The sequence below is a fragment of the Lentinula edodes genome (assembly GCF_021015755.1).
Source record: "Lentinula edodes strain Le(Bin) 0899 ss11 chromosome Unknown C8R40scaffold_3, whole genome shotgun sequence".
Classification (NCBI taxonomy): domain Eukaryota; kingdom Fungi; phylum Basidiomycota; class Agaricomycetes; order Agaricales; family Omphalotaceae; genus Lentinula; species Lentinula edodes.
The window spans coordinates 1,801,977-1,824,643 of NW_025764309.1; the positions used below are offsets into that span (position 1 = coordinate 1,801,977).

General features: G+C 48.0%; 5 protein-coding genes across 5 annotated transcripts; 2 read left to right on the forward strand and 3 right to left on the reverse strand.

Annotated features, from left to right (window-relative positions):
• Positions 1 to 10,497: 10,497 nt before the first annotated feature.
• On the forward strand, positions 10,498 to 11,860 carry C8R40DRAFT_1066274 (uncharacterized protein; the record flags this gene model as incomplete). Its single annotated transcript, XM_046225759.1, has 7 exons — positions 10,498 to 10,582; positions 10,760 to 10,811; positions 11,012 to 11,186; positions 11,256 to 11,279; positions 11,332 to 11,388; positions 11,439 to 11,463; positions 11,523 to 11,860. The coding sequence occupies 7 exons, from the start codon at positions 10,498 to 10,500 to the stop codon at positions 11,858 to 11,860; spliced, it is 756 nt and encodes a 251-aa protein (XP_046091273.1).
• A 481-nt stretch (positions 11,861 to 12,341) lies between these two features.
• Positions 12,342 to 15,421, reverse strand: C8R40DRAFT_1084935 (uncharacterized protein). Its single transcript, XM_046227316.1, has 13 exons — positions 15,227 to 15,421; positions 15,090 to 15,168; positions 14,753 to 14,946; positions 14,650 to 14,697; positions 14,513 to 14,593; positions 14,378 to 14,456; positions 14,302 to 14,317; positions 14,242 to 14,248; positions 14,170 to 14,179; positions 13,959 to 14,121; positions 13,513 to 13,893; positions 12,467 to 13,454; positions 12,342 to 12,397 (listed from the first exon to the last, which is right to left on the reverse strand). The coding sequence occupies exons 3-12, from the start codon at positions 14,919 to 14,921 to the stop codon at positions 12,510 to 12,512; spliced, it is 1,899 nt and encodes a 632-aa protein (XP_046091274.1). The 5' UTR covers positions 14,922 to 14,946; positions 15,090 to 15,168; positions 15,227 to 15,421; the 3' UTR covers positions 12,342 to 12,397; positions 12,467 to 12,509.
• A 703-nt stretch (positions 15,422 to 16,124) lies between these two features.
• C8R40DRAFT_1202726 (putative methyltransferase-domain-containing protein) lies at positions 16,125 to 17,768 on the forward strand (the record flags this gene model as incomplete). Its single annotated transcript, XM_046233133.1, has 7 exons — positions 16,125 to 16,202; positions 16,264 to 16,373; positions 16,439 to 16,571; positions 16,633 to 16,734; positions 16,789 to 16,908; positions 16,967 to 17,182; positions 17,240 to 17,768. 7 exons carry the CDS (start codon positions 16,125 to 16,127, stop codon positions 17,339 to 17,341), a joined length of 861 nt encoding a protein of 286 aa, XP_046091275.1. The 3' UTR covers positions 17,342 to 17,768.
• A 595-nt stretch (positions 17,769 to 18,363) lies between these two features.
• C8R40DRAFT_1066277 (uncharacterized protein) lies at positions 18,364 to 19,594 on the reverse strand (the record flags this gene model as incomplete). Its single annotated transcript, XM_046225760.1, has 3 exons — positions 18,364 to 18,494; positions 19,002 to 19,452; positions 19,514 to 19,594. The coding sequence occupies 3 exons, from the start codon at positions 19,592 to 19,594 to the stop codon at positions 18,364 to 18,366; spliced, it is 663 nt and encodes a 220-aa protein (XP_046091276.1).
• Positions 19,595 to 20,822: 1,228 nt separating this feature from the next.
• C8R40DRAFT_471110 (uncharacterized protein) lies at positions 20,823 to 21,876 on the reverse strand. The gene is made up of 3 exons (XM_046235169.1): positions 21,611 to 21,876; positions 21,089 to 21,545; positions 20,823 to 21,019 (listed from the first exon to the last, which is right to left on the reverse strand). Exons 1-2 carry the CDS (start codon positions 21,686 to 21,688, stop codon positions 21,099 to 21,101), a joined length of 525 nt encoding a protein of 174 aa, XP_046091277.1. The 5' UTR covers positions 21,689 to 21,876; the 3' UTR covers positions 20,823 to 21,019; positions 21,089 to 21,098.
• Positions 21,877 to 22,667: the final 791 nt, after the last annotated feature.

A 22,667-nucleotide genomic window follows, 5' to 3' on the forward strand; every position in this document is an offset into this window, starting at 1 on the left:
GCTCAACGCCTTGAAGTACGTCCTCCTTGACCTTAGGACTTTAACGTCCTCTGGTCCGCTCCTCGTCATCGGCGATACCGCCACTCCGACCTGGCTGCTACTTAGCTCCTCTCTCTCTACTCTCGCTCTCCGGGGACTAACGGCGTAACGGCGGTGTTGTTAATAGCTTCACTACTGTCCCACTCGTCTTCCGCACTTAGACACCCTGTGGCCTTGGCACGGTTACACGGTGTACATGATCTTAACAGTATAATTAAACTCAATCCGTTAACGTCGTACTGACATATCATTTTTTATGCCTCCGAAAACTCGAGCTCAATCTAGAGCTAACTCCGAAGAAAATACTTTCTTCACTACAGCCCAATCATTTGCCCCATTCTCCGACTCTATCTCTGCCATCGGTCAACCACGTCGCCGTAATCGCGGTTTCGGTCCAGCCACAGTTCCTACTACGTCAACTCTTCCTGAAGCCATGGAAGAAGAACAACAATTCGAATACAGCACCTTGTACACTGGTGACGGACAACCTGTCCAAGTCTTGACCCCTCGCCGTGGACAACCCCCCGTGGTCGCTCCGGCTCGGGGCCGGTCTACTACTCGAATTGATTCCCCAATCCTCCAAGCCATAGCCCGCCGTACGGGTAAACAACCCCAACGTCGTGCTGCTTCTGAATCTCCTCGTGACCCACCTCCTCACTTCGATTTGGACACCGGTGATCACGATGATCAAGACCCTCCTGTCGACCCCGACGATCCGGGCGCCGACAACAATCATGACGATCTGGATGACGACTCCGGCGGTTTACCGCGTGGTGAGCCTGGTGACCCCAGTGGACCTGGAGGTCCTGGTGGTCCCGGCGGTCCGGGTGGTCCTGGTGGACCTGGTGGTCCTCGTTCCCCAATCTCTCCTGACATCCCCAACGAGCAACGAGCTATGTTGGAACTCCTCTCGGGGTTCAAGGGTTCCATTGAGACCCTTGGTACCGTCCTCGCCGCCCTCGGCCGCCCTTCTGACAGCTCTGAATCCAAGAGCAAGGTCAAGGAGCCAGAGGTCTTCGACGGTTCGGATCCCCGAAAACTCAAGACGTTCTTCGTCAATCTCGCCCTGGTCTTTAATGACCGTCCAAAGTACTTCACCGACCAAAGGAAGGTGAACTACACCCTTTCCTATCTCAGTGGGTCAGCCAAAGAATGGTTTGTCCCTGATATCCTCGATCCGGATCTCGACTCGCTGCCGGCCTGGACGTCCTCCTTCAAAGCCCTTGTAAAGGAGCTTCAGGACAATTTCGGCGTTTACGACGCCCAAGGCGAGGCCGAAGATTCTCTCGGTAATCTGAAGATGAAGGAAACCGAGAACATCCGGAAATACAATATCCGGTTCAACACCCTGGCTGCTAGTACCAACTGGGATTCTGCTGCCCTGAAATGGGCTTATGGACGAGGCTTAGCTGAACGTATTAAGGACGAAATGGCGCGTTTGCCCGAGCCGGCGACGCTCGCCGATTATCGTCAAGAAGTTCTTCGTATTGACAATCGTTATTGGAAACGCGAGGAAACTAGAAAGCGTGAGGCTGGTAAGCCTTTTATTGCTCGGAACCCGAAGAAGGGTTCCTCGGACTTCAAGACTGGTTCTACTAACCAGCAAAACAATTCTCAGCCTTCGGGCTCTTCGGCGCCGCTCACGCCGAAACCTAAACCCTTCTCTGGTGGAAAGCCTAACAACAATGGTAAGCCCCAGAACTCTTCGAATTCCGGCCAATCCGGCGGTCAGCGCCCCGCGTTCAACCATCTAGGAGCAGATGGTAAAGTACTTCCCTCCGAACGGGAGAGAAGGATGAAGAACAACCTTTGTCTCTTCTGCGGTGGTAAGCATCAGATTGCTGACTGCAATAAGCGAAAGGCCCGAGAATCGAAGGGCCGCGCTGCCGAGGTTGAAGAAACCCCCGAAGCAACCATTGAGGTTGTTGAAGAGGATTCGGAAAACTAGTCCGCAGCTCTTGTTCCCCGGTACGAAACGGGAGCTGCGTTGATCAGGTTCATACCTCACCTGGGGAGTTATATCTCAACGCGTCCGCTCTTTCTTCCATTGAACGATCTCTTGTAATATCATTAACTACTGAATTTCCTTTATCCGATTCGGCCGCGCCGGCCGAACCTATCTCTGCTCTTCTTAAATTTCCTACTCTTGTTGATTCTGGTTCTACTGACTCTTTCATCGATACTCGTTATGTTTCTCAAAATTCCATTCCTACGACCAAAATCTCTCCTGTTAATCTTCGTCTCTTTGATGGTTCATTATCTTCTAAACCCATTACCGATATGGCGAATATCGCCGTTCGGTTCCCTTCCGGCGAGCTGCTTCTATTACCCTTTTATGTTACACATTTAGATTCATCTTGTAAAGCAGTACTAGGTTACAGTTTCTTATCCCGCTACAATCCGTTGATTGACTGGGCATCTCGAAACATTACGTTCCGTAACACTTCACACCTTGATTCTCCACAGACGTCTGTGCCTTCTGCCGTCAACACTGTTGATGCAAAGGTCGCTGTTCCGCTACCGGAACTTCCGCCGTCGGTTTCACCGACAATTCTGGAGACCCCTCCTGGGGACTCACCTCGCTCTCGCTCTCGCTCCCGCTCTCGGACTTTACGGGCCAAGCCCCTTTCGTCCAAATTCCCCTTTGAACCCATCTATTCTTACCCTACGGTCTCTCAATTCGCTGCTCAACTGGAAACTCCCGAAGTCGACATTGCACTTGTCAGTGCTGCAGTCTTTAACAGGGCTTGCAAGGACGCTGGTATGGAACCCATCTTACTTCGTGCTATCCACTCAGAGGTCGCGGCCCGCGCCGCCGACCGCTCTTCCACCACTCCTACTTTCCCTCCACTCCATCCTTCTATCCCAGAAGAGTACGCGGAGTTTGCAGACGTCTTCGACGAGATTGCTGCAGATTCACTTCCTGAACACAGACCTTACGACCTGAAGATTGACTTGGAAGAGGGCGCTTCGCCGCCTCTCGGCCGTATTTATCCTTTGTCTGAAAAGGAGCTAGTCGCCCTTAAAGACTTTATTGACAAACAGCTGGCTACTGGTGCCATTACCCCATCATCCTCTCCTCACGGCGCTCCGGTCCTTTTTGTCCCGAAGAAAGACGGCAAACTTCGCCTTTGCGTCGATTTCCGTGGACTCAATCGTATCACCAAAAAGGATCGTTACCCACTTCCACTCATTTCAGATCTTCTCGACGCTCCGAAAAGAGCTAAAATATACACCAAATTGGATCTCGCTCACGCTTATCATCTAGTCAGAATTGCTGAAGGTGACGAATGGAAAACCACCTTTCGGACCCGCTACGGCTCTTACGAATGGAAGGTCATGCCGTTCGGCCTTACGAACGCCCCTGCGGCTTTCCAGCGGTTTGTTAATGACATCTTCTCTGACATGCTCGATGTCTGCGTCATCGTCTATCTTGACGATATTCTGATCTACTCTGATACACCAGAAGAACACCGAGAACACGTTAAGGAAGTTCTTCGGCGGTTACGGAAACATCGGCTTTACGCGAACCCCGAGAAGTGCGAATTCAATATGGATACTGTTGAGTATTTGGGTTATATTCTTTCTCCCGACGGATTGACTATGTCCAAGGAGAAAGTTCAGACAGTTCTAGAGTGGCCGGTCCCGAGGAAGGTTAAGGACATCCAGTCCTTCCTGGGTTTTGCAAACTTCTATCGTCGTTTTATTTATAATTATAGTGATATCGTTGTGCCGATGACTCGGCTTACCCGAAAAGGCGCTTCCTGGATCTGGGACAGCAGCTGTCAAGAGGCCTTCGAAAATCTCAAAATCGCTTTCACTTCTGCGCCGATACTGGCCCATTGGGAGCCGAATCGCCCACTTATCGTGGAGACCGACGCTTCCGATTACGCCATTGCGGCTATTCTTTCCATCCAATATGCTGACGGTGAAATTCATCCTCTAGCCTTCCTTTCCAGAACGCTTCATGCGGCGGAACTCAACTACGATACCCACGACAAAGAGCTACTGGCCATCTTCGAGGCCTTTAAAGCTTGGCGTCATTATCTGGAAGGTTCGGGTGATCCGGTGGACGTCGTCACCGATCACAAGAATCTTGAGTATTTCTCTACTACCAAGGTTCTTACACGCCGACAGGTCCGATGGTCTGAATTTTTACATCAATTTAATATGGTCATTCGCTTCCGACCGGGGAAACTCGGCGAGAAACCTGATTCGATAACTAGACGCTGGGACGTCTACCCTAAAGAGGGGGATATCGGCTACGCCCAAGTGAACCCTCATAACTTTCGTCCTATCTTTACTAACGAACAACTCACTGCGTCTCTTCGAGCTACCTTTCTGGAAGGTCCGGCTTTACGAGCCTCGATTATCATGGATATCGAAGCTTTACACCAAGCTATCATTCTCGCCCTTCCCGCCGATCCGAGCTCCGTTGCTGGTTTGGAACTTGCAAAAGATCCTTCCAATGAACGTTGGAGCTTAGGTAGCGACAAGCTACTACGCCTTGACGACCGTATTTATGTTCCTAATCACGGCGATCTTCGCCTTCAAGTACTTCGCTGTTTCCATGATCATCCACTTTCCGGCCATTTCGGCCAGAACCGCACTCTGGAAGCTGTACGTCGTCAATACACCTGGCCCAAGGTCAGAGACTTTGTTCGTGACTACGTTACCTCTTGCACTATCTGTGGTCGCAATAAGCCCCGCCGTCACCGGCCTTACGGCTTGTTGAAACCTTTACCGGTTCCGGTTCGGCCATGGGATTCCATCTCCATGGACTTCATTGAGCAACTACCAATGTCGAATGGCTATACAGCTATCCTAGTCGTCGTGGATCGATCTTCCAAACAAGCTATATTTATTCCAACTCACGACACCATTACTTCCGAACAATTAGCTGAGCTTTTTGTTATTCACGTCTTCTCTAAGCATGGTGTCCCTAATCATGTTACTTCCGATCGTGGTTCCGAATTTGTTTCGGCGTTTTTCCGGGCTCTCGGTAAAGCGCTCTCCATGGAACTTCACTATACCTCTGGATATCATCCGGAAGCCGACGGGCAAACTGAGCGTGTCAACCAGACTCTCGAGCAGTACATCAGGATTTATTGTTCCTACCAACAAGATGACTGGTCGCCTCTACTTCCGATCGCCGAGTTCGCCTATAATAACGCTCCCAATGCTTCCACTGGTATTACTCCATTCTTCGCTAACAAAGGATACCACCCAAATATCACCGTTCGGCCCGAGGTCGACATGAAGTCTGATCTAGCCAGAGACTTCGTCGTCAATCTCGATGAACTCCACGTCTTCCTTCGAGAGGAAATCCTTTTAGCTCAGTCTCGTTACAAGGAACAAGCTGACAGGAAAAGAATCTCGCACCCGGAGTTCCCGATCGGCTCCGAAGTATTCGTTCTTGCTAAGCACATTCGTTCTACTCGTCCTACTGAAAAATTCTCAGAAAAATATCTTGGTCCTTTCAAGGTCATCAGTCGACCTGGTACTTTGTCTTACGAGCTCAAGCTCCCAGACTATCTTCGCCGCATTCATCCGGTTTTCCACGTCTCACAGCTGGAGCCGGTTACGCCGAATCCTTTCCCGAATCGTACTCAATCTCCTCCACCTCCAATTGAAGTTGATGGGGAAGAGGAGTACAACGTTGCCGAAATCCTCGACTCCAAGCTGGACAGAAGGTATAAACGTTGTCCTCTACGTTATTACATTCGGTGGGCCGGTTATGAAGGTACCGACGATGAGTTCTCTTGGGTTGCTGCTGAGGAATTACATGCTGACGAACTTGTACCGGCGTTCCACGCCCGATACCCTCACAAACCTGGACCTTGATCACAAAAAATCATTTTATTCCATTTCCCTTTTTCACCGCGCTCCGCCGAAGTCTACTTTGTGCGTTTAGAGGATAAACACGATGATAGCAAATTGAGTGTTTATCTCCTTTTTCTTAATTACTTACATTCTTCTTCGAACTATTTGCACTTACATTTCATTCATACTTATACTATTTACACTTCGAACTAATTATTTCTTACGCCGCTTCGCGGCCCATTCGCTTTCCGATCTCAAATCGAGTTAACATTTTTTATATATACAAAGACCAAACAACAAAGAAAATTGTACAACGAGGGCAGGGCGACAAGAAGTATACAAGAAGAGGCCGAAGGCCGATGTCCGATGTCCGATGTTACTCTACTCCGCCCTCTCCTTCCCTTTCTCCGACCGGGCCTTCTTCGGCGCCGGTTCTCCCTCCTCCTCTACCTCCTCCTCTCCTTCTCCATCCTCTTCTTCTTCCATCCTCCTATCCTCTTCCTCCTCCTCACTATCCACGGCCCTTCGCCTCTTCTTCGGCAGCCGCGAAGGCCCTGGTTCCGGCATCTCCGGTGGCGTTTTCCTCCTTCTCGCGGCGTCCGTCATCAACCAGTCCAATTTGCGGTTGATATGGCGGTTGTAGGTGTTGTCCTTCAACTGGCCCTCTCGAAGCTGCCGGTTGTCTGCCAGCAGTTGAGCCATTTGGCTCTCCAAGATCGCCAGGCGCTCGCCGATCGGTTGTCCTCCCCCCTCTCGCTTCACCGTCGAAGGACGCCCGGAGTACGAGCATCTGACCTTTGCGTCGTGACAGGGTTTACAAATAATTGAACTCCTCTTGCCAGCCTGCATCTGGCAAGGGATCTTCTTGTTCCTGCATCGTTCGCAGGGAACTCTTTCATCTTCGTCGTCGTCGTCGTCGTCGCCGTCACCGCCGTCGTCGGGGTCCCCTCCAACAGGCTACAAACAAGACCAGGAATGTTAGTTAAGGTTACTGTCGAAAACTTACGATTACTCACCTGGGCCTTGGCTTTGCCTTTCCCCTTTTCCCTTCGAATTTCCACCACTGGTCGTCGTAGGGAAACCGAACTTCCTCCTGGAGAGGAACCCCGCTGACTTCGAGCGGTGGCCGCCGCCGCCATTACCCTCCGGCGCTCCTCCAACTCCCGAGCTGCCGCCTCCTTCTGCCTCTGCGCTTCCTCAGCAGCTTTCCTAGCTGCCTCTTCCTCGGCCTTCTTCCTCGCCGCCGCCGCCGCTTTCCTTGCCTTCATCCTGCGGACCTTCTCCTCCGCCCGCCGGATAGCCTCATCGTCGTCTTCTTCCAACTCCTCCTCGTTGTTGTCGACAGGGTCGGCGGGTGGTGGAATTGTTGTTCGGGACCTCGAAGGCCCAGCGGTAGTAGCGGAAGTGAGGGTGGTAGTGGTGGTACGGCTAGCGGACATTTTTTGGACTTAGAAGTTTTGGGAACTTGGGTCCTACCGGCGAAACTCTGGGCCTTTTATACGGCAAAACTGCGCACGGACCAGCGAAAATTTTCCTTCGAATTGTACTTGGTGTACGGTGAACCGAAAATTTTCACTGATGACTAACGCCATTTCCCGGTACTAACGGCTTTCGAAAATTTTCCTGCTGACTGATAGGCCAAATCCCCGATCCTGACGGCCTTTAAAATTTTTCCTTGGTGACTAACCAACTACCGGTATTAATGGCTTTCGAGGGCTCAAGCCTAAGAGGGGGATACTGTCAAGTCCATGCCACGGGCCTCCATTCCGCCGCTCGGTATTCCGAAGATCTGCTCTTATTGTAATCTCTTCCTATTGTTCTTTCTCGCTACACATATCCTTTCGTTCTAGTCTCTCATTATTGTCTTTTACTCTTTCGTGCTAGTCTCTCCTTATTGTCTTTTACTCTACCCTGCAGGTACTACTCGTATAGCTCCTAGTAGTTAGTCTAGCGCTCCGCACCGATGCGCCGTTCCGTAGATATAAATACTGCCTGTACGCTACTGTAGTTCCTCAGTTTAATTATCAACTTAGATCAACTTAGATCAACTTAGATCTCCCTTCTCAACTGAGCTCTTCTCTAAGTCTTCTGGCTCAACGCCTTGAAGTACGTCCTCCTTGACCTTAGGACTTTAACGTCCTCTGGTCCGCTCCTCGTCATCGGCGATACCGCCGCTCCGACCTGGCTGCTACTTAGCTCCTCTCTCTCTACTCTCGCTCTCCGGGGACTAACGGCGTAACGGCGGTGTTGTTAATAGCTTCACTACTGTCCCACTCGTCTTCCGCACTTAGACACCCTGTGGCCTTGGCACGGTTACACGGTGTACATGATCTTAACAGGTACCCTCTTTAAAAACCCTGTTGAAAGCCAGAGGACGAGGAGGACATAGCGTTAGCACGATCAAGTAATTCCCTTATTTGACCAATCTGATTGGAAAAGTCCTGGTTAGGGGGGCTCGGAGTAGCAGCTACGGGTGCAGAAGCAGATGTTGGGGTCGAGGACGCGATTTGGACGGATTCGTTTGGGAATAGGGAGAATGGCGCGGGTCCTGTAGCGGATATCTGTTGGCGTCGAGGTTGCTGGCGTCGGCCTCGGTCTCGTCCGAGTCCCATGAATTTGTCTTGGCAGACTGCTTCCAGATGTCCTCGACGTCCACAGTAGCGGCAGGTGGTTTCTCGGTGTGGGCAGTTTTGCTTGACATGACCTTGGGCACCGCAGCCGAAGCATCGTCCTCGCATGCGAGCTAGGAATGCTTCCCTAGTATTCCCATTACTGGTGTGGGTTGCATCAATGTCCATAGCGTGGGGGTCAGCAGGGGTAGTATGAGCGGTATGCATGGGAGGGTATCCAGAGTTCTGGCCAGTCATGGTGGGATCGTGCAGGTAGACATCCACCGATATGGCCCGTTTGATTGCCTCCTTCAGAGTCGGAGCAATTCCTTGGGCAATGTTGACGGTGATGAGGTGTTGTCGGATCTCTGGGAGTAATGCAGTGAAGAAACGTTCCCGCAAGTCAATATCAGACATTTCAGTCCGATCTCCGATATCCTTGAACTTCTGAGCGAATTCCGCAACTGTCTGTCCTTTACTTTGCCTGAGATTCTTGATCTCGCTACGGGCTTCCATACCTGGGTCCATTGGTTCAAACCGTTGGCTAAATTCCTTCAGAAACGCCTCCCAATTTCCTCCGAAAGGGGGATTTTCTGCATTGAAATGTAGCAGATGGGGAGTTGCCCAATCTCCGGCACTTTCTGTGAAGAAGCCCAAGGCGGACTTGATGAGTTTTACTTGGCTTTTGGCGAGATCCGGTTGTTCTGACGCCCAATTCTGGAACTGAGCCATGAAGCGACGGGCTTCAGCGCCATCTTTACCCTTGAAAACCTCGGGTTTGTTCATGCTTGACTTAGAGGATGAGCGTTCCTCCATAGCTGTAGCAAGGTTAGCTACTTGTCTGATGAGCTGAGCCATGAGATCCTCCGCAGAGGTGTTTGGGGCAGGCGGGATAGGAGTCGACATGATGGGAGTAGGCAATCGGGGCTGGGGAATCGGCAGGAAGGTTATATTGCTCACAGTGAGTGGCTCTCGGATTGAGTTCGAAAAGGCGTTGGGGCAAGGTTGAGACTGGCAATCGCGCCAAGTATCGTCGTTGTTATGGGCGTGAGCTTGGTCTCTGGGGTCAAGTGCGTGCGGGAGTGCGGAGCAGTCTATACTGGCAACAGGTGTTTCAGAGTCGGGCGGAACTGGGGAAGACGTGGTGTCTATAGACCCTGCAAGGACAACCTTATCGGTAGGCTGTCAGTGCAGTAATGGATCTTGACCTAATGTCACGAAGCGGCAGAGGCGGAGTGACTAGCGGAGCAGGAAGCGGGGTGACTAAGCCAGGCAGTGAGGCGGAGCGACTAAGCAGGTGAGTGAGGCGGAGCGACTAAGCGGAGCGGAGGCGAACTGGTCCCAGATAATGACAGAGATATATTGAGTATCGTAGTCATAGGTAATAATAAGTAAGCACATACCTGGTCCCAGATAATGACAGAGAGGTCAAGATAAGGGACCAGGCTGTGGAGGGTTGGCTATATATACATAATCCGGTCTGCGAGAAACAACGATGTAATACTGTACAGTTTAGGAACAAGGAAGGTGGCGGAAGCCGATAGAAGGAGAAGATGGGTCAGGTGGATCAGTAATCGATGGATCAGTAATCGATGGGAGTTTGACAGTGATGGGATGATGTATCGTACAAGTAAAGGCGTCGAGACGGTGAGAAAAGGAAAATGATAGGGGCTGCGTACTTTATGACAAATTGTACATGTTGCTTTCATCAATAGGGGTATCCATGTCCGAGCCGATGTAACAGCTCCATACCTACCGATGCCAGCCTGCTTGCTTTAGATATATCATCAATCACCTCAATTAATCTGACCATCAGATCAAGTATCCAAAATACACACCATAATTTATATCAAAGATAACTGCTTTGTGCTATAAAACCACCCCTCCCCGACCCTCGCTTCCAATCACACACACACAACACTTACTTTCCTGTCCACTCATTGATTCCCACAGATCCTGATTTCGCCAGGGTGCCAAATCTCACACAAACACAAACCCCAGAGTCCCAGACTGTATACAATTATCAATGCGCGATCCGAGTCCGACTCCACCTCTCCCTCCCTACGGTCAATTGTTTATTATCGGAATATGGGTAGAGAGTGTTTTGTACGGTGAGGAACCCAGTTCAAGTATCTTGAAGTCTGGGAGTGAGAGTTATTTAAGGCTAGGATTGTTGTTGTTTTTATAGGAATCAAGTTCGTATATCATCTATCATTAGCGCACAGTCCATGGGGTTTCTCTTCGGTGTTACTCATGAGATGTCCGATGTAGCATCGTGGTTTTTACAGCTGCTGTGTTTATTCTTGTGAGGAGATACCAAGCGGGAAAGTCCTCTGCGAGGTGAGTTGGTTCATCTCTGTTGTTGTTGGAAGTGAACTAGCATCTGCAAAAATCTGGATGTTTGCAAATGCCAAGGATACTGGCTGGAGAGTGCTGGAGAGTGCTCTCAGCTGCTTTTGAGCTTTTAGGCAAAAATACAAGTTTTCCAGATGTAGTAATACTGACAGGGCTTTATTTTTTATTTCTCCCTGGTTTCTCAGGCTCCTGCTTGCAACTTCTACAGTGTTATTTTCACTGTCAACAGCGTATGTTTCAATCTCGTGCCGTGAACTGCTTGAAGCATATGTTTGGGGTCCTCCTGGTGGAGCAAATTTATATTTTGCCGATGCCTCTCAACATTACTCTGGAGTGAAACTGAGTCTAGCTCTGGTCAATGTGAGTATACTCAGACCTTCTTCTGTCAACACAACCTATTCTAAAGCATATATTGTTTTTTTTTTTCAGATTTTCATTCAAGATGTAATATTGGTAATATATGTTCTTGTTGTTGGCTAATCACTATATTTTCTCATATGTATAGCAGATTTGGCGAATGTGGGTTGTCTATAATAACAAATGGACAATCATTATACTTCCAGTGAGTATTTTAGAACTATAACTGTGGATGATTCAACTGAATCATTTCAGATTCTAGGAGAGATCGGCCATGTTGGTGAGGAATTGGTACTATGGTTTATGAATGAACTTTTGTATAACTGATGCTTAATATAGCTGCTGGAATATCCAGTATTCACTCTATTCTGCTTTGCAATGCCACAGTATCTGACCCCGCAGTTCCAAGCCTTGTGGTATACTGGGGTCTAGATTTTGTCATCAACATCGGAGTGACTGGATGTATTATTCACAAATTATGGAGCGCAGGCCGCACCATCAAGGGATTCAAAATTGCACAGGACACACATCATCCATATTTGAGTGTCATATTCATCATTGTGGAGTCTGGGGGAATACTGGCAATGGCAACATTGATTACAATTTGTCTATATCTATCTAGAAACCCAGCCGCTGCACCAGCTATTGATTCAATTGTTCAATTCGCGGTAAATTGATTGATACTCACAAGAATCAAATTTCACTGACTCAGACCAATTTATAGACCCTGACCCCGCTGTTGATCGTGGTTAGAGTTGCGTTTGGCTTGCAGCGCGGAGTATCTGTGAATGAAACAACAGCTGTGTCATACAGTGTTGAACTCACACAGGCATCTCCGGCGTCCTGATTACATGGGTAAGCAGTCGGAATCAACATTCATCTCCAAAACCTGTCCTTTCGGCTAAGGGTTGGAAAGCACTTGAGAGCATTTCCTGGTAGTGAAAGTCAGAGCAGCCTGCTCTCAGTGCTTTCGTTACTAGGATCTGCTGGGATGATGGATCTGATTTCAGCCCTTAGCCGAATATCCCTGTTTTTCAGATGTTCTCAAGATACAGGAAATGTTAACTGATGGCAGCTCACTAGGAATGGGAAGCCTGAAGTGAAAAACTTGTTTTCATATGGGAAATGTACATTTCACTCACCTATATACTTCATACTAGATAGGACAGTTCAATTCGTTGTTTAGATTCACAAGCAGCCTTCTGGGCAGGTTCCTATACAGATGATGCATAATTATTATACAACGATATCGTACAAACGAGCACAGTCTTGACTTATGCAACCTTGCGCAGTATGAACACTTCACCGGAACAGGACAGCGAATTATTATTTTGAATCTGAGTATGGCTGATAGCTCTGCCACGGACCACCTTGATGCGCACTTGGAGGCTGTCGCTCAAACATCTTATTCAATTCCTGTAGATGCCTTAGAGCATCTAGAGGCATCGTGGCAGGACTTGGGCTTGGGGAAGGCTCAGCCTTGACGGCAATAGGTGGATACACTAACCTCAGTTCGTCTCGGGGTTCGGATGAACTGGTAGACGAACTCGGGGAAGCTTCGGACCGGAACGATGTAGGGACAGGTGGCTGCGATTGTGGTGGTGGTAATGGTGGTGGTGGTACGTGACCGTAGTAAGATGGGTATGAGTGTACAAAATGTTGTGGGCCTGTTTTTGTCGGATGTTGGTATCCTGAGGTACCAATGATATATGGGGGAGGAGCTCCATACGGTGATGGATGTGGTAGGTGCGAAGTTGCTGCTGGCGGAGTCGGATATGGTACAGGAGCCGATAGAAAGGATGAAAACCTTGCTCGATAGTCATTCGATGGGACCACGCCCGAAGTAGGCAGTGGAGCGAACGTAGGAGCAGACAATTTGGTCGTCAAACGCTTCGCTCCATGTTGATCTGATAAAGACGGCTCGCGTTTTCGTTTCGGTGAGGTGGACTTGATCTGCGCCTGCGCAGGAATGGATGTATCGACGGCCTTTGGTTGGTGATGACCAGTCAACTCCCCAATGGAAAGTATCCGCGAAGCTTGAGGGACTGTCATCGGCAAAGGCGCTGGCTTTCTGTAAGCCTTCACGTACGTGACTACGGTCTTTCCAACCCTATCGTTCAGGCGGATATCTTTGTGTTCCCGTCGGACGTCTTGCCGCATTTGGGCGACCGCCGCAGAAAGCTCAGGTAAGGTGAGCTTTTCGAAGGGTGGAGCAATGATGGAATGAACGTAGATAAGAATTACGACGCCGATGATTTCCATTGGTGATACCTAACGTTTACAGATTAGATTGTGCAAGAAGATAAAAATTTGAAAAAGTGGTACATGCCTTCTTATACATCAGGAAGGGCTTGGAAAGGTCTTCATCAACCGTGAGCTGTACTAATATAGAGAACGCCTGCTTGACCTGATCCGCGAATTCCCCCGACATAGGACTAGTATCGTCATCCAACCATTTTTCGACCTGAGATAACGTTCCCGTGGTTTTGAGCGCGGTATTGCGCTCTGGTCCCCACTTGGACAAAGCGTACACAGCTTGGGCGAGACATCGATAATCTGCGTCGCGGGATCTGTCCCAGCGGAACGAAGGAGCCGCAAGTCCACTTTCTGTCACGTAAAGCTCCCGAAGTTCATTGATAAACTTGGCGTGACGGGTACTGCGGATTCGAAGCTTTTCTGCTGTAGATAGTGCCATTCCGAGTTGCACTCGCTATACAATACGATCGTTAGAAGGATGTATCATACATGATTCAGAGAGAATGAATGGGAACTAACTCGAAAGATCTCCCTTTCATCCTCTTCATCCAATTCTTCGTATTCCGTACACCGGATCTGTCGATTGAGGAAACTCTGTCGAATCCGTTCTGGGATAATGTTTCTATGAGTCTTCGATGTCGAGGATTCATCATTCTTGAACCACCAGAGTTTCGAGGTTTCTCTGGAGCCTGGTCAGCGATATGTATCTATGGAGTTAAAGGAAACGCACGGATGTTTCACTTTCAAAGGATGAAAGTTAATCTTAACAGAAAATAATGTCGATTACAGTTCAAACACATACGAGGTATCTACGAAGATAAATGAGCACTTTAAGCATTAACATTCAGTAGACGTTGCTTACTGCACCATCGATGAAGCTGAAGAGAATGAAGCTCAATATCTATATATATATGCTTTCATAGAAAGTGATGACTTACAGTTGCAGACTCGTTAATCGCTGTTTACCATCGAGGCATATTTTAGTAACTTCGGTTCCGTTCTCCTCATAAGATACAGCTGAAAAGATCCTATATGAGTACACAGCCATAAAGGTATTACCTTCATGTTCTCACAAAAGATGATGGGAGGCATGTAATGGTTCGTAAAGACACTGTCTATCAGCATTATCTGTTTCTCGGCCTTCCAGACCACGTCTAGAAAGATGAAGGGTAGATAAGTAGTCAAGATTCGGCAGCGCGTGATGTTATACCTCGCTGATATTCAGGATTTACGTCAATTAATCCTCGTTTTATGTCGTCTATGACACAAACTCCATATTACTGAATATTGAATCCAGATGTCATAACACTCACCGTATAGACTTCGCACAGAAAAGGTAGCGTCCCGAGGTCGTTTGAGAGCTTTCGGCATCTCAAAATCGCCCACGGTTGCTGTAGAACGTACGCTCCTGGACTTTGAAGGCGTGCGTTGCACTGATAGTTGGTCAATGTCGGAAACCGAATTTGGTCGTGCCAATTCCATTTTGCGTGATTATCACGCGTGAAAACTGTTGGGAGGGCAGAATTCAGTGAATGTAGTCGAGACTTGTTTATAATTTCGAAGAGAACCCAATAGTAAAAGAGGGGCAGATCAGCTTAAAACCTGAAGCCTTGGAAGAATGGGGGATGTAAGAAAATTCAAACACTCTACCTCTAAATGAAAATGGGAGAGAAGAGAGATTGGTGGGGGGTGAGAAAAATACTGGAACAAGGTAGAAACTGCTTAGTATCTATTTCAAAGCGGAGTTCTAATGAGAATTGAATGACTCAACGGGCACCTTGAGGCACCTTCAAATGAATCACTGATTGCAAAATGACACTGGCACTTGACAGTTGGCAACAGAGATAAATAGGAAGATACGAAATTAAGCATTGAAGGGGCCCTCTAACTCGAACATAGAGAAGAATGAGTGTTAAGTACTAAGCACTCGAGTTGCCAAAGCTGAGCTTGGTGAGGTGACAGGTCACGGTGGCTGTTGTTCCATAAGAGCTGTATGATCATTTGAAATCTGAAACTCTTCAAGTTGTACTTGCTTCAATTCTGGAAGGCTGTCAATCAAGTGAAAATTTACTACATACTTTGAACTTTGAATCCATGCTGCTCCATGCTGTCACCACTCACTGCCTGATATATATCCAACGGATCTTTTCCGTAGCATTCTCAAGGGAGTTACTGGGAGTTACCGGATATAACTAATGGTTTTTTAATATTATTCATCAAGCTTTGGAAGACAAGATAGAAAACTGACACCCTGCTGACACCTTTCTCATTGACAGTTCATTATTTGGTTTTTCGGTGTTAGGCTATGCTTTGTGGGATATTCACGTATTTTTTTCAATGGGATGATCAATGTCATCCCCTCAAATTTGTTCTGTTCTCAAGCTTTTGTATTGTCTCTTGAAGCTATACTTACTCATGAATGATGCATTTTTAACAATCCATCCCGTGCCTACATAGGCTATGTAGAGATATATGAACGCACACGCACTACCCCGGGTTCATGTTTTCAAGCGTATACTCTGTTTGTAAGTAAGTAATGGGAAGGGAGATACCTTACCTACTAAAGGCCGCGCGTCGCGGGCCGCTTACGCGTGGCGTCTAAGCTGTTTTTTCTTTTGCTCTTGCCTCCACCAAATCTATCGCGATCTGGCAATAACAAGCTCCACTGGGCCCTTTGACGAATACATGGTTGGCATCCACAATGAAGGAGATTACTTAGTGGACCCGGATGAAGTTGATATTGGCTTGGATTCAGTTTTCATCGTGCGTTCTCTTCTTGAATTTTAATCGTGACGAATTGGGCTTACCGTAACAACTTTTGTAGGAAGCTGCACGACCACCATCGCCTGAAGCGACGTTCAGCATCTTCCAAGGTTTGCATAAGGAATTCCGAATCCGACTCGTAGGCTCACATCCGCTCTGGGGACACCACCTGTACGAATTTCATCCAATATATACTCGTCAATTATTAATTAATGCTCCTTCCTTAATATCCTCAGATGGAATTCCGCGCTCTCGGTAGCTTCTTATCTTGAACAACACCCATTGCTCTTTCACAACAAGAACATCCTAGAGCTTGGAGCTGGAGGAGCGTTGCCCAGTTTAGTTGCAGCGGAATCTGGAGCTCGAAAGGTACAGTGGATTTCTATCAGCTGATTACTGCTTGCACAGTGCTGACAAAATCGAAGCCCAGGTCGTGATCACCGATTACCCAGACCCGGATCTCATCCAGAATATCGAATACAACGTCCAGGAGAACGTAGACGTGGCTAGGAAGGGAAACATTGCGGTCCAAGTACGTCTTTCCGTTTATTTTGTCGGCTTGAGATCAACATTTTCACTATCGAAGGGCTATGTATGGGGACACTCTATACACCCTTTGCTCGCATCGCTGCAAAACGAATCTAACTCCAACGAAGATCTGTTCGATCTCATCATCCTCTCCGACTTGATTTTTAACCATTCACAGGTGTGTTTAGCTGTCCTCTCGTCTAATCGGTAACATCCGACTGACACTCTCTTTTCAGCACGATGCCCTCTTCAAAACTTGCCGGCTCGCCCTCAAACCATCACCAAATGCATCCACATCTCCCTCCAACGACGACGCAACCGAGGCCTCTTCACCAACTTCCCTCCTTGAGCCATCACTTCTAGTATTCTACACGCATCACCGACCACACCTCGCCCATCGTGACATGGAATTCTTTGAGAAAGCGCGAGATCAGGGATGGCATTGTGTCGAGGTGAGTGTCGAGCTGACCGATTTCAATATCTCGCCTTATATTCGCGCTCCCAATCAGGTCGTAACTCAAAAATTCAACCCGATGTTCCCTGAAGATCCTGGAGAAGAGGAAGTCCGAGCGACGGTGCACGGGTGGTTACTTACCCGATCTTCGAGATAACCTATAGTACATGTTATAGTGTTGTTTACGGTCAATGCCCTTCTTCCTTCTGGCGTTGCTATCAATACTATCACTTCCAAATCAAACACTTGAATGTCGGAACCTTGTGAAGATCCCCTCGCTGATTTTCTCAAACACACGTCCATCTCCTTCCCTCGTCTTTTCTCGCTTTCTTTCCCTTCACCTTTTTCCGTTGCCTCGATGATTCTTCCGTTGGGCTTTCTCAAAGATTTGCTTTTGCCGTCAATGATGTCTGGATGACTTTTGTGGCATCGCATTGGAAGATAGATTTTGCGAAACGATCTTCTTATGAACCGAGGACATGAAATGAACATTCCTAGATATCAGATCTTTCAAGTCGTTACTTACTCCCATATCCCATCTGTAGAATCTCGCCAGACAAGGCACATCAAACCCCAGTACCTGTTCTGAAACTCCCCTAGAATAACGAAGTGTGTCGCGTTTGAAAGATCAACGAGGAGGGACAGTCAAGTATCATTTACCACGATCTTGATTCGAATGATAAAAGATGGGTACGTTGACATGCTTCCTCTGGGAGATGTTGAATCAACTGACTTGTAACGAAGGGAACTGAAAGATGGATGTTCACTTGGTAAAGCCAGCCTGCGATCATCAGGTCCTCACTCATCCGCATCTTCTCTTCTTTTCACAAGCTACGGCTACGACACCGAGAGGAACGTTCAAGCTCACGTCCTCCTTCAAGTCGGCTGCTTCTCTTCGTCCAACATCGACAGTGATCAACGCCAATCAGTTTCAGAAGTATCTGTCGAACGATGGACAATAAATAGCGCTGACCTGCCGCTATGCTCTTTCCTTTCCTCCCCCCTTCCTCCCCATTTGCCTCCCTCCCTCCTTCTCTGTCTTCTCCGGTTCAAATGCTTCCTCGACGTCCCGTGAAATTGTCGCTGTGCACATCCTTCACCCTTAAAGCTCTTGAAAACCCAAACTCTCGCTAGACGATTATGAATACATCGCACCCATCCACGTCGAGTTTTTTTTGCTCACTCGCTAAGGACTTCACTGTGAAGTAATGAAGAACGATTCATAGCAATCCGCCGCTTCGTCTTAGGCAGAGGCGGATATCCTTCCGATGGCGGTAACGGTACATCGTATGCAGGGCGTCTGGCATAAGCTGTTTGCCATTGATTGTATTGACTTCTCTCATAACAGTCAGTATACTCGTTTCGTCTTATACTAGCATTATCTGAGGTCTATCGTTCGCAAGTTTCATAGTTGAAGGAGGAGTTGATTTGACTACACATTATGTAGTATTCATCGACAGTTGAACCGTGTTGCTTTCATTGTAATTGAGTAGCGCGTTCCTCGCAGCCTTCATTCCATTGCCTTTTTTGCCTATTATACAGCCCTTGATGCATGATGCATAATGTGCCCTGCCTGAGTAGTTAAAGAGTCGCAACAACTGGTACTCCATTGAACGATTCACGGAAACGATGAATTTCAGGTTGACTACCTCCCAGAACTGTCTCTAAATCGACGCTCAGGCCCAGGTGTGGCATACCCTATAGTGACTATGATCACATCTCGTTGCCAGACCCCTCGAGAAGATCTTTGTTCATCCTGGAAACGGACCTCAATAATGAGTATCATAATACACAGTCGAAATCGGGGAATGACATACCGAGAATTTGAAGGTAGGGATGCTCGATTTTACTGAGATACCCGAAATCCGAGACTCTGTATACCGCTGAATCCTGTTGAATTTGCATACGCGTCGTCGACACCCTCTGATAAATGACGTGTCCCCGACACGCGACCTCCTTTCCCGAACTATCTTTGAGCGTCACATCGAACCTGTACTCCCCACTTTTCCCCTTCACTACATTGCCCTTGAATTCCACCTCTTCGCGAGTCAGCGAATGCCCGAATTCGGGATGGGACTCTAATGTCTTTTGTACCAGGTGGAAGACGGCGGTTTCGGTGTCGGCTTGAATGCTCTGAGTAGATGGGCCTGTACCGTGAAAAACGACCGAGGCTAGCTTGGAAGTGCGGGAGGAAAGAGGTCGACCCAAAATGAAGTCTTCAGCATGGGATACCGTTGTGGCGCTTGAGGATTTGGGGTTCATAGGAAGCTGGTGCCATTGAATGGATGGATGATTAACCTTGGGATTGAGCAAGTTGAGAATGACTTACTGGCGTAGGACCGGGAACGGCTGCTGCCAGCCCAACCGAAACGAAGCCGAGGGCAGATATCATGATACGGTGAAAATACATTGGTTGAACAAGGTTCGTAGAAAGGGTATAGCTCTGAGTAGCAATATAGAGTAGAAACGCTGATAAGAGGTTGCGTGTTGCTGGCTTGGAAAAAGCTCGAGGCTCAATAACGTTCAATAACGACCGACCAGCGGGTTAGATTCTTGTCCCTCTCCGAGGGCTCGAACTTTTATACTCGAGCCCTATTGATCAGTATCACACTGCTATCATTCCGTATCGGACTGTATCGGGTCGCCCTTGCAGATATCGTCCAGGATTTCTACGTCATTGATATCTCCAAGTTTGTCTGCGCAAAGAAGAGCAAAGAAGGCATGGCCCTATAACGAGTTCAATATATTATCCTTTCTCCTTCAAAGCTCTTGTTCTTAGGTGGTCTTGGATATATCTCGATAATATCTGTGTGGTAGAAGGTGGTGAATCTGCGAACTGATGCGACGCACAACCGTAGTCACGTTGACTTCCGAAGGAGAACAACGTGGGATATAGGCGTCTAAATAGTAAATTGCTTTCTTTCCTCGTCCATTGCGCTCAATCTACAGACCTACGCTGGAGAACACACGCGAAGTGACTAAAAAGCGGACCCATTTGAATTGTGGCATATCGAGGCCTTCAGGTGAAGCTCTGAATATTATATGTGAATCATTCTGCTTCAAATTAGAAATTGATGATACGGCGACCAAGAGCTCGGACCCACCAGCGCGGACGATATGCAAACAGGAAAGAGAAATCGAGTCAACATTGATCGCTTTAAGCTACAACACTCAGGTGCCTGCCATAGCTTGAGCTTGAAAGCTCGTCAGGTCGTCTTCCTCTTCCTTTGCTTTTTCCGTGCACAAGTGGTCAACAAATCAACATGCAGGGCCCATGGAAATTTAGCAACGGACCCGACCTCCCCCCTGCCTTTCATTCTCCATCCTCTCCTTTTGCCCCCACGCCTACAAGCTTTGATATTCTCAGAGTCAGACACTGCTCATTGGAGTTTGAATCCGTGTACCATTATTTGTAGTGGATTGCTACATTGAATCTCATACTTTCGTTCTCGTCCCCAAGGGTTTCGTCGTTCGGCGCATCAAATCTACTCGTGTTACTACGCCAAGGGAAAACATAACGTTCAGTTGTCTGGCGTATTGTATATTGTAATCCAAAGCATTTTCCATCCTGGTCTGAGTCTGATGATATGACAAGACAGCTTGCCTGAATAGGCGTGCATCTTAATCCGCGGCCTTCCTATCGATTTTCGCCTCTAGTTCTTTGGTGGCAAATACGTACAGTGTATCTCTTTCTGATCATTTCAACTTCACCGAAGCTTCAAAGGACGGAATATATGTGTACAGAATAGTATCCCAGCCTCAGTCCATTGTGACTACCTCTTTCCATCTATAATACCCAATAGTTATCCAGTGGGACAGCAGTGGCACGTCGTCACTGAAAAAAGAAAGCAGAAGGTCTCGCTCATGATTAAATGAACTGATTACTGAGTAGGAAGCCTCATACCTTTACCTTATCAAGATCTGGCTATGCCGTACCGATATGATTTAATTGAAGAGATCGTGTCCCCTGCTTTACTGTTTATTTCTCCTGAGACTACTGCTACGTGTGTCCCTCCGCGGTTCCCGAAACCCACCGTCACCCACCCTTCACACTCCCCAAAGCCTGCTAGAGTTGGCAGAGCTTCTAAAAACTTGACCTTGAATGTATGGTGGTTGGTTGCTCCAGATACAAAACCATGAAACTCGACGTCTTTGATTTTCACGCTCTGAAGGGAGTACTTTGGCCAAGCACGGCGCAAGACCTCCATGACGCCGCTCTGGACATTATCCTGAGTATTCTGGATCCACTTTGGATCAGCGCTGTCTTGAGAAAATGTCACTTCTATGGTCTTCTCATTCTCAGATGAGAGTTGTGGACCATTGCTGGGCAACGCTAGCGGTTGGTGAGCATCTGCAATGGGCTGTTTCAGGTTGAATCTTCATTGAGTATAGAGTCTCGGCGAAGAGTAAACATTTTGAAACTCACTGAGCCAGGACTGGGCACTGCTGCTGCTAACACCATCGAAACAAAGGTGAGGGCGGATATCAAGCGATGTAAATACATTATCGAAGAGTGGGTCAGGTGCAGCTGTGTAGCATGTCAATCCGTGCGTCACCAGGCAAGGTTGAAGGATTCCCTTACTTGGTAGGCGCTGAATTTTTTGAGTGTAAGTAGCGGAAAGCAGGACAAGGGCTCGAAGTGGTTGACCGACCAGCGGATAGGGTCCCTCCCCTGAAGAACCGACCTTTTATGTTCGAACAAAAAACACAGGGACACTTCCACGAGAAAAATAATATCGTGGTGTTTTACATAGCCTGATACTATCCGATATCAAGTAGGCCTAGTCGTAGCCCTTGTGGTTAGATCATCGCAGGGACATCCTAACCTGAGCCACATATCGCGACCCTCAGCGCCGCATTGCATCGAGTAGACGCGAGACGCTAATTCCCAGATCCGACATGACTGAGGCATAGAATCTTTATCTCAGTCTGGCCGACTCGTGGACTTTCGTAGTTGTTCTTTCTGCAAGTGGGATTCGAAGAGCAACAGAGACCAACACCGCTCGCATGAATGGTGGTAGGGGATTGAATTCTGCCGCCATCCGAACATATGGTATTACGATAAGGGCTGATAGGAATGATGCGACGATGAGCTACTTGCTGTTGTTTCCGACGGTGGGCGACGGGAGGCGTGCTGGTGCGTGTGAGGCAATGTTGCATCAGTCTACCCAGGGGAGGACCTGGGAGGACCATCTGCAAATACTTGTAGTTATGAGTCTACTTTCCATTCCATCTATCCATCAGTAAGGAGCAGCAAGAAGGAAGCGGTAGCGAGGTTCAAACACGCATTCAATGTATTTCGAACTTTACTCCATCACCGATCCTCGTCCAGATAGTAAATCAACCTCGCCGGTCTAACCCGGAAGGCTCAAAGAAGTCTGAGTTGATAGTTTCCGCGAAGAATCTGAATACTGAAACGGACTTGAGAAAATGAGGAGGCCAGGTTGCTGGACAAGAATTGTAAGAACATAAATTGAAGAAAG

Bases quoted from the DNA above. Each gene is read 5' to 3' on its own strand.
- C8R40DRAFT_1084935 (XM_046227316.1), bottom strand. From the start codon at position 14,921: ATGGAATTGGCACGACCAAATTCGGTTTCCGACATTGACCAACTATCA. The intron at 14,698-14,752 runs GTGAGTGTTATG...TTTGTGTCATAG, and splicing joins TTCTGTGCGAAGTCTATACG to ACGACATAAAACGAGGATTA. The intron at 13,455-13,512 runs GCATGTACCACT...TGTAAACGTTAG, and splicing joins CCTTCCTGATGTATAAGAAG to GTATCACCAATGGAAATCAT.
- C8R40DRAFT_471110 (XM_046235169.1), bottom strand. From the start codon at position 21,688: ATGTATTTACATCGCTTGATATCCGCCCTCACCTTTGTTTCGATGGTG. The intron at 21,546-21,610 runs GTGAGTTTCAAA...AACCTGAAACAG, and splicing joins CAGTGCCCAGTCCTGGCTCA to CCCATTGCAGATGCTCACCA.